Source organism: Halichoeres trimaculatus, unplaced genomic scaffold (genome assembly GCF_033239565.1).
Source record: "Halichoeres trimaculatus isolate MK-OKI-2021-1 unplaced genomic scaffold, fHalTri1.1 fHalTri1_scaffold_10, whole genome shotgun sequence".
Lineage (NCBI taxonomy): Eukaryota > Metazoa > Chordata > Actinopteri > Labriformes > Labridae > Halichoeres > Halichoeres trimaculatus.
Genome location: NW_027437187.1, coordinates 15,244,978 through 15,255,927, shown reverse-complemented (window position 1 = coordinate 15,255,927; position 10,950 = coordinate 15,244,978). Strand labels below are relative to the sequence as shown.

At 41.0% G+C, this 10,950-nt stretch overlaps 1 protein-coding gene across 1 annotated transcript; it reads left to right on the top strand.

The window, feature by feature from the left end:
- The first annotated feature begins 8,980 nt into the window (after positions 1 to 8,980).
- phlda2 (pleckstrin homology-like domain, family A, member 2) lies at positions 8,981 to 10,680 on the top strand. The gene is made up of 2 exons (XM_074678009.1): positions 8,981 to 9,525; positions 9,644 to 10,680. Exon 1 carries the CDS (start codon positions 9,071 to 9,073, stop codon positions 9,485 to 9,487), a length of 417 nt encoding a protein of 138 aa, XP_074534110.1. The 5' UTR covers positions 8,981 to 9,070; the 3' UTR covers positions 9,488 to 9,525; positions 9,644 to 10,680.
- The last annotated feature ends 270 nt before the right edge of the window (positions 10,681 to 10,950 follow it).

Genomic DNA, 10,950 nt, shown 5'->3' with positions numbered 1-10,950 from the left:
TGGCGACCAGTCCAGGGTGTACCCCACCTCTCACCCAATGACAACTGGGGTAGGCTCCAGTCAGCCGCGACCCTGAACAGGACAAGCAGTTCAAAAAATGGATGAATGAATGAAAGTATGGATCAGATTAAAGACTGATTCATAGATCTCTAAAACAAATCAATGGCCGTTTGAAAAAACTCTAAAACACGTTCCATTTGGACATCAAGCATTGTTACTTTATATCACTGTTTAAGATATGAAAAAGCATAATACCTGCTCCTTTCCTGCTCTGCACGAAGTTGTTGCTTTTTTGACTGCATGTTTTTGAGCACTTCTGTCTAACTAAGGCAAGAAAATTTCCTCCAACATGACGGCCACGAACACTTCTATGGTCACAGATTTGTATCAGCCTCTTACAGGGAGACATTAGACTATGAATGTTTCTGTTTACTCTCAACTTGACTAAGCAGCCTCCTTTTTTGTTATCAATTTCACTATTTCTACTGAAGATAACATTTTACAAGACAAACTTCTGCAGGAATGTTTATAATGAGATTTTTGTCCTAATTTAGCCCTTCTTGTCAGGGCTCAGCAGTTGACAGGCCTAAATTAAGCAAACTGTCACAACTACAGGCTGTCAAAGTTAACACGATAATAGCTAGCTAATACAAATTCCTTGTAACACGACTCACTGGCAGTTATGACCCTCTGTCTGCTCTGTGGTTTGGGAAATCAGGAACACTGAAGACAGCAATAAACAAACAAAAAATAATGATCTTGAGCAGATGAAGAAATGATTATTTAAATATGCCAAGTTGAAGTGAAACAACTGTTTGACGACCTGTTACCACCACAGTATGTTGGGTTTTAAATACTGCTTCCCGGCCAAGCACACAGCTGATGCAGAAAACCCTTCTTCACCTCACTAAAGACTGGCTCCAGACTCAAACCAACAGAGACAACAACAGGGAAAAGCTACGGTTTGCAGGCAAAGTAACATTTTTTGAATTGCCTTCAAGAATCTTTTGATTCCCAAAACAAGACACTGGTAAGAGCTGCTGTACATTGATGATGTGGACCTAAAACACTTTTCTGGAAGAAAAGATAATGCAGTTTTTGGCATTTGAAGTGTGACTGGAAATTAATATTTTTGCCATGGGAACCAAACGAAAATATGTTTCTGTTATGTTCCTGAACATCCAGTTGGTTGAAGACTGTGTTTCAGATTTGAGCCTCTTTGCTGTCTTTACCTGTGCCGTCACACAGTGACTGTCCAGTTCCTCATATTTCTACCTACACACTGTATGTCAGCAGCCACGTCTGTTTTCATTGTTGTGCAGCGGTTCCTCCTGCAGCTTTGTGTTTTTGTGTTTGCCTGTGTGCTGCCCTCATCAGCCATTTGTTCTTTTTCCCACGCTGCTGAATGCCAGCGCAGCCACAGACACACACACACAGGGCTTATCAGAACAATGCCTCAAATAGCTGCCGAGGCTCATCACAAGGGCATGTCACCAAAGAGCAGGATGTTTGAGCGTGTGTGTGTGTGTGTGTGTGTGTGTGTGTGTGTGTGTGTGTGTGTGTGTGTGTGTGCGTGAGTGACAAGCCAAAGTCATAAACGTGTCACAGTATGCAGCTGTTACCTGCGGGCTCTGCTGTACTTGTCAGCGGTCCATCACAGGCAGCTCATCCGTACTACTCCCCATTGTTACGCCGACTATGTTTAGTCCACTGTCTGACAGAAGCTTCAACCTACCTAAGCACAACGTACACATACACACCGCTCAATATTTATTAGCCTGGACTTATCTGAGGAAAATACAAAAGTCACATGAACAACAACATTTTTGTCCTTTTCTTTCCTCAGAGTAAACGTGGAGTAGATTTAAACTGACAATGCTGTTATTACTCAGCCAGGGTAAACTCCAGCAGTTGACCTGTGTGTAGTCAGTGCAGCTACAGGGTGTGACAGCTTTATTTCCACACCTTTAATGACTCTTTATTGCTGCTCCTCTGGCAGGGCCACTCTTCCATCAAACATAAAAAAAAAACTTAATTAAACCAGTCATGACGGCTGAAGCAATTATAATCAATGTTTCAGATCGATGATTTACAGAACAAATCAATTATCCTCAAATAATGGCTTCATGACTGTCTCAGCCCTGCAGACTGTTTAAACTTTTCAGCTCACTCCCTGGATTTCCTGTCTGCTCTCATTTGTTTAAACTCTTGCAGTACCATCACTGTGAGCTGAAGCTGCTGCTGAGAGGGTGGAAACTGGTGAACTGACCGGCCCAAAACATAACCACAGATTGTCAGATGAAGCCACTATCATATGACTACTGCAGGACTGTATTTGGCAAGTAAGGACTTAGACATTTGGACAGAGCAGATAGGTGTGTCAGCAGACAGAGGATAATGTACAGTGAGCAGGTGCTTATGGAAATTATGGAAACACTGCAGGGAGAGCAATATCTCAATTTTTGTTGCCCCACTAAAGCGATTGACACTAAACATTGATTTACAAATCATTCATCAGGTTCCCTGGTCTTTCTAGATTGCTGGTAGGTGTGAGTGGTTGTCTGTCTCTTGTCTGTCTGCCTTGTGATAGACTGGAGACCTGCTCACAGTGTACCTCGCCTCATGTTCAGTGACAGCTGGGATAGATCCCCCCCTGCGACCCTGAAAGTGAAAAGCAGTAGAGATAAAGGTTGGGTGGATATTATTTTAACTGTTTTGAGGATGATTTATGATTGCAGCTTAAAAAAACAGTCCCTCAGATTTCATGGTTGATGACACTACCATGACAACCGATTCCTTATCAGGCTTATGGTGGAACAAACAAGCAATAACTTTTTACAGCATGATCAACTTAAAGCTATTGCCAGCACATTTGATAAATGGAAGTCAGAAACCGGATTACTGTATTTTTTTGTTTGTTTTTTTGTCAACATTTTTGTCAAACTTTCACATTCAAATGAGGCAAATCTCACAATGTTACAGTCTCTCTTTAGTAATTGGACAGTTTGTAAAGTACTCATCAGCTCTGTGGCCCTTGCCTGGACTGCAGGACAGGACCTAAAATCAATGTGAAAATAGACCATACTGTTTACTGTAGAGCTGAAACGATTCCTGGAATGATTCGAGGTACTCGATTACAAAAATTACTTGAGTATTTTTCTCCGCCTCGAGAAATCGTTTAATTTTAAAAAAAGATCTTACCCTTACCCTCAACCTAACCCTCCCCTAAACCCCAGGTCTAAACCTAACCCTAAACCTAACCCTCCCAAACCCAGGCCTAAACCTAAACCCAGATCTAAACCTAACCTTTACCCTTACCCTAAACCTAACCCTCCCCAAACCCCAGGTCTAAACCTAACCCTAACCTTAGTCCACAATGAAGTAACCCTAAACCGAACCCTGGGCCAGGGCTGAGGCCATATTAAGAGAGTTTTCAGACCCCTCAAGCTGCCTCTTATACAGAATAGCAACTAGCAACAAATCTAGCTTCTTTTCTGGAGTTTGGAGACTAATGGGTCATTCTACGAAGCGGGTGCCATTTGGGTCCGCAACATCTGATGAGATGTACAAGGCACAGAAAATGTGTCAAAGTGTGTTTACAAATTTTGGAGCTACCAAAGCAAGTGCTCTTATTGACATGCTGTATCAGAAAATTCTATTTCTTAAAGAGAAAAAATTTTATTTGAAAAATAACTGCTCTTTAGCTAAACAAAAATGTATTTTATCCGATTACTCAATTAATCGATGGGATTTTCAGTCGAATACTCGAATACTAAAATATTCGAAAGCTGCAGCCCTAGTTTACTGCACTAATTTATCATGATAATGGAAACTATTGTTTATGCCAGGGTTAACAGGCAGAGGGTCATCTGACTGGACTCCGAAATGCACCTTGTTGCTGTGTGTAATCTGGTTGTCCCTGCCAATACCTTTGCTTTTGAGGACTCATTGCCATTGCAATCAGGTTTTAACCAATCAGAGTCAAGTTTTAACATTGTTTAGTGTGGATCATGCAGGATGATATAGTAAAATTAGATAAAACTTAAACTATCAGTACTTTTTCTGGGTGGAAACCAAAATAATTAACAGTGTTTCAGTTTTGTTATGCAACCCCTGTTTTGATTTTTTTTTTCTTTATATAAATAGGGCATTAACTGCTGACACACAATGTTCTGCCAAAACAAGTTGATTCCAGCAGGATTCAGCGAGTAGACTCCCTCTGTGATTGGTTTGGTGTTTTGTGACTCACAGTAAACACTCAGCAGCTTCATGCCCCAACACGACTACCAAACTCTTTTCTGGTCCTTCCACCTGCTGTTTGTCACACCCATGTGCCCACGGCTGCGAACCCCATCACACTCAAGCAAACAAAGAAAAACAAAACATTTTGTTTTAACCCTCTTTCTCAGTAAACTCAGGTTTTATCCATGCAGTTTGTGACTAAAACCTTCCTGGTTTTTGCAGATAATTTACTTCCGTCCTTTCTATGAATGTGTGTGTGTGTGTGTGTGTGTGTGTGAGAGAGGTTGTGTTTTGTCTGTAAGGACACGCTGAGAACCACGGGGTGCTGATGTGAGCCCAAGGCTGTCACAACACATCTCTTAAGATCCATCACATGCACAGTGTGACGCCCTCCGGAGATACTCGTACCTTCCCACAAGCCTGAAAAACAGAGCAACACCCGGGTTCAACATCCGCTGATGAAGTGAAGGATTACATTCCTGAAGAGTCTCCAAGAAAGTCTCCAGCCAGCTCATTAAGTAGGCCAGAAAAATACAGTGAAGTGTACTGACTGAACATAAAAAAAGATGTTTCTATATTTACAAATCATTATCTTTACACATGGACCCACACACACCGTACATTCATCCTTAGACACACGTGCACACACTCTGTGTACACATCTTGCCCTCCTTTGGTAAGCAAACTTCTCCGAAGTATGGCACCCAACCACATGAGGAGTCACCGCCCAGGCTTGTCTCCACAGCAGTACTCCTCCAAACCAAATCCTTTACAAGTGTATGCACCACACACACTCTGACAAACACACATCTGGGCAACAGAGGAAAAAAAGCTCCTTCAGAGGAGGTATCTCAGTGCTCCACAGCAGCCACACACACACACACACACACACACACACACACACACACACACACACACACACACACACACACACACACACACACACACACACTTACATGTGGTTTCCTTTTCTTTGTAATCAGGGTATGAAACCGGCCCCACATCCTGCTCCAGTGTCAGGATGAAGGCAGGGGACGCTGACATGTTTAAAGTGAGTCACCGTGATAACACACTGTGACAGGCTGCACACTGTAAAAACTGAAACATAAACTTGACACACGACCTTTTCTTTCCTCATTGAGAGTTATTTTTACTCTTTGCAAGTAATCCAGGCATTATTTTTGTATTTAAAGATACTATGAGGAAGATCTGTTTTAATTGGACTGCCTCGCCACCTACTGGCCCAGAGTCTCACACATACTGTCGTGAAGACGTGGCTTTTAACCAGGTGTGTGTTTGTTTTGGAAATGAATGGAGATCAGATCGAAACAAATTTTCTTTGTTCAAGACAACTTTTTACCGGATACAACACGATGAGGTATGGAATTTATCAGTACAGTTACGTGAAATGTGTCAACAAGAAAACGTTGGAAGTTTGTACCGTATGTCAGTAGCCGGCTATATGTAGCGCTACTAGCAGCAAGTTCTATGACATATCCTTAGACTAATGTGACGACAAACAAACTGTCAGTTTGGTACAGTAGTTTGGTAGCCATCCATGCTTAGCAGTACTGACAGCCTGATGCTGTGAGACATGTCTGTAATGTGTAATGTTAGTGAATTCTGGTCATGTCAAATGACTGTGCCAGTCATCTACCAAGCAGAGCTAACGTAACCCCACTCTTCATTTTTAACAGTTTATCTTGCATTTTAGCCTTTAGCTTGTGCTCTATCTCTCTCCAGTTTATCTCTCTTCTGCTCCTCTATCCTTTTTCTGTCTGACAGTTAGGCTCCTGTATCCACCATCACTACAAAATTAATTTGATAAATCATTGTCAGCAGAGAAAAACACAGATTTCTCTACTCACTTCTGATCTTCGTCAGCTGGCGTGGTGTTGTCATAGAGACTTAGATGTGCTGTAAATCGATCTGGTCCTGCTTGACCTGATTGGGAAGCTTATATTTAGAAAGGAGACTTTTCCCAGATCACCTAGAAACTCCTCACAGCCCCTTTAAGTTCCTCAAACTATTCTTTTTCTCAACTTGTCAGGTGATAATTTTCACACACACACACACACACACACAAAAATAAAAAAAAAAAAAAAAAAAAACCCTTGCTTGGATTTCACTTTACTTTGGAGAACTTGAATGTGTGTGTGTTTGTATGAGTTTGTGTGTGCGTGACCTTTCTGCCCATGAGGAAAACTAGACAGGGGAAGTTTCCAGATTGTCTGGGGGGAGACTGATAGCTGATAGCGAGGCAGACAGCAGAGCCTGAAGTGGGTGCTTGATGCACGTTTGCCACGATTCTCTCTGGTTGGTGCATTTGAACCTAACGTCAGAGGGTCAGGGTCGTGTCTGTGTGGGCGATGACAGAGAGGTGTGGACATCTGCCTTCTTACCACCTCATACTGCAGATTCAAGTCAGGGAAGGATCGGTACTTATTTTGTCTTTTTATGTCATGATGCTGTTAACCACAGAGTCATGATTCACAAGCAGACTTTATGTTCTGACACTTTGATACTTGAGGATCTCAGTAAAACGTGTTTAAAGTCTCTGTCGTTTTTAATGAGAGGGTCGTATGACACTGTGGTCAGAGCAGCAGATGTGAGTTTTATGAGACTGGACACACCTTCAGAGATATCAAAGAGCATCTGACTCATTCAGCAAAGGTTTCATTTTCTGTCATGACACCTCATGTAAGGTCTGAATCATATGAGTGTAAACCAGGACAGGGTTACAGCCATCCTTTCTCTTTCTTTAATCCATTCTTCATTCAGGAAAGGGACAAAGACTCAGTGGAAATAAAGCTTGACTGTCGTTTACTTCTGTTGGTGTAAACTTGTCATTTATTCATTCTTATTTAGTTTAGCTTCACTCATATTTCAACTTTACTTTAAGACTTTTGACTTAATTTGATGGGCTGAGATTACATTCAGCATTATGCTGTTTTTATTCAAGCATTACAAACTCCCTGTTATTTTTACTTTTTTACTTTTTTACTTTAATGAATTAGATTAAGAATTGTTCCAGAGATCAGATGTGTTTCTTTCTGGAAAGCTTGTTTTCACCACAGTATGAAATAAAATGTATGACCTCCTTTAACTTGAAACATGATTCCTCTTAAATGATTCACCAGTCAAATGTAATAAATAAGGATGACGCATTTCATTTCTACCATTTCATGAAATGCTCAATTTACCTGGTATTTTTTCTTTTTATTGTTTCTTTCTCCTCCCTACCAATGCTTTAGGTACACATAAATTGTATAAATGTACACCTTTTATTTGTATAATACCAAGAATGTTTCCATTCATTAACCATATGAATTAAGCTAATTAAGCTAATTATATAAAATTCATAGAAAAGTGTACATAGCAGACCAAAGAATGCATATTTGAATTTGATGAAACAAGTTTGTATATTATTATCAACTTTGCTATTAACATTTTTCTGTTATTATTTATTTATTCATTATTATTTGCTTGTTTATTATTTAATTTCCTTTTTATTATTTGTGGTATATTACTTTTACTATCTGTATTTATTTTCTTTGATTAACATTGAAAAGTGCAAAATAAAAATAACTAAACAAACAAATAAATAAAAAAATAAAAAAAACACGTTTCCAATTGGTGTCAATTAAAATCCATAATCCTAGAGTCTGATCCTAAGTTTTGCTAAATAAATCAAACTACTAAACGAATGTTTTGTAAGCTAGGATGAGTCTTCAGCATGAAACCCACAACATCGATCTGAATAATAAAGCTGAAGCAGGTTAAAGCTCCCTTAGGGAACTTAATGCTTGTGCTGATTTTGGCGCCCCCTGTGGCCAAATCAGTAACTGCACCGTATGTGATGTGAGTAAAACATAAAATGAAGTTTTTAAAATAAAGAAATAAAAAATAAATTAAAAAATAACCTGTGAACCATCTCGTCTAACACCTTCCTCCTCGATGAGGTTACAGACTTAAAAAAATACCCAAATGAGAAAGCTTGTTCATCTTGTTGTGGACAGTCTCGTTTGCTGCTGGATCAACAGTAAACAAGGCTTTATTTCAGCCTGTTTCATTACCAGTCAAAAATGTTCACAGAAGCTGAATGTTTTAAAAGAAGCAGCAGGGTAATCTTCTCATCGTGACTTCAGGTGCTTCTGCTCACAGAGTGGAAACTGTGTTCATGGACTGTTTGGCTCTTTGTCAGGAATAGCTGACTTTGTGTAAAATAGCAGTGACATGGAACAGGTTTAGTCTAAAGTGTTACCATTTAAAGAGAATCAGCGGGGCAGAGCAGACGCTCACAAAGGCAATGATTTACCAGGCTGTCATGGAAAGAGTCTGGATCATAAACTGTATCAGAGAACTTAGAAACCCCTCTGAATAAATGTTTGTTTAAAAGGTTTACTTAGCCAGACAGACTTCTACACACGTGCTCAGCTCCCTCAGCCCACATCATCAAACATATTAGTCTGAATCAGTGTCTGCAGAGTGGGCAAATATTTGGACTAATCTCCACAGCAGGATGTGGATTAGTAATTAACATGTTTGCTGTGTAATTAAGCCCCACGTTAGGACTTCCTCCGCCCTCCACCCCCTCAGCGCAAAGGCTTCCGCCCACTCTGCCCTGAATTACTCCACTGGCAACTGTTGATGCATTCCCTGATCATCTGACGTCAAGTGGGCAGGGCTCAGACCAGGGAGGACTATAAAACTCCTTTGCTACTCCGTTTCATTCACAACGCCACTCTGGATTACTACAAGCTTTAACCGAGAAGCCCCTTCCCCGGGAAAGGAAAGCAGGGATTTCACGAACCTGCCCGCGTGGACTATGAAAATGTCAGCAGAGGAGATCAGCCAGGTCCTCAAGGAGGGAGAGCTGGAGAAGAGGAGCGACAACCTGCTCCAGTTCTGGAAGAGGAAAACGTGCGTCCTGACCACGGACAGCCTCAACATTTACGCCGACACGCAGAAGCGCTCCAAGGGCAAGGAGCTGAAGCTGCAGTCCATCAAGAAGGTGGACTGTGTGGAGCGCACCGGCAAGTTCGTCTATTTCACCATAGTAACAACAGACAATAAGGAGATCGATTTCCGGTGCTCAGGTGAGGAGAACTGCTGGAACGCGGTGATCACCATGGCACTGATCGATTACCAGAACAGAAAGGCCATCCAGGACTTTAAAACACGGCAGGACAACGAGAGCGCATCACCCGGACAGCAGGAGAGACGCATGGCGAGGGCGCCCTGAGCGCACGAGGACTCCGGCACTTATCCACTCCTAATATGGTGAGAGACGCCCTCTGACTACGACTGACATGTTGTATACTAAAAATGGTTTTAGAAAACTTCACCCAGTGGTTAAATCTGAAAACTAATGACGTGTTTTATTTTGATCTCTGTTTAGTGTCAGTATGGACCATACAGAAATATTCCGCGGACCAAAAGGAAGACGAGGTCATCCGGTCCAGAGATGAAGGATTGTTCGGGACTGAGCTCTCAGAGCGAGAAGACAGGCAGTCAGACAGAGATCCACAAACAGGACTGAACCCTTGAATTGTCAAAACTATTTCAAGTTTACTCTCCTGGGAGGAATGACTCCTAAAACCATGATGTTAATTTATTTGTTTCCAGGATATTGTGTTACTGGCAAACAGCTCGTATTGTTTAAATTATTTACCATTTCCATGTGTGTTGAGTGTGTATTTATTTGAATAAATATTCATGCTTTTGACATAACATCTCATCTACTTTTCATTTATCATCCTAAGTTTAACCCTGTCTTCAAATGTTGAGGTCTGTTCGTGTCATTTCAGACAGTAGATTTACATTTAATGGCTACATTTCTCAATAAATGCCGCACATGCAGTTGTGAAAAGGGAGTGGAGGAAAGGAAAGTCCCCTTCCGCTGCGCTGTCAGGTGGAATGTGACTCTTTATTGTCACTGGGAGGGTTTCAGGCCTGAGTCAGAACTGATAAGGAGGACAGATTTAGTCATCACGGGATACATGAAAGACTGAGTGGAGCCTTTGAACACACCTAAACTGCCTCTTAGGTGTGGTGCATGTTTATTGTGTTCTTAAATACAGAGAAAGTAACATTTGAGGCTTACATTTGAGGATGTGTTTGTGGCATTTATTCTTGTTAGTTTAATAAAACCTGAACTCAGTTTTGGATGGGGCAGCTTTAAAACATCTTCAGATGACAAACTCCCCCGCAGTCTTCTTATCAGGCGCCGCTGTTCTTTACAAGGCAGAGCAAACATAAGAAGTTGACTTAACTGCCCTGTTATCATGAAATAAATGTGTCACAAGGTACACACCTATTTTACTACTGTTGTAAAATCAGTGAGCAATGCTTTTGTCATGATCAGAAAAGCCTATAAAAGGAGACCTTTTGAAGCCAAGCGATGAGTTGTTCCACGGTAGACCAATGTTTGCCAGATGTCAGTAACTAATCTAGCAAGATGGATGTTTTTAACCCATTTCACTTAGGAATAAACTTATCATTCGCTGGTTTATTTAGTGCATTTTTCCCATATTTGATGTTGAATTGCAAGGGTAATCCTAAAAAACATGGGCTAAAATTTGTTTTTGAGCAAATTATTATAACAAAACTTAATTTAACACCCTAAAATATGTCAGTTGAAAGGTTCTTCAAATGTGAACGCCAAGGGGCACCATCCAGTTTAGGAAGATGAAGCCTATGTGGTAG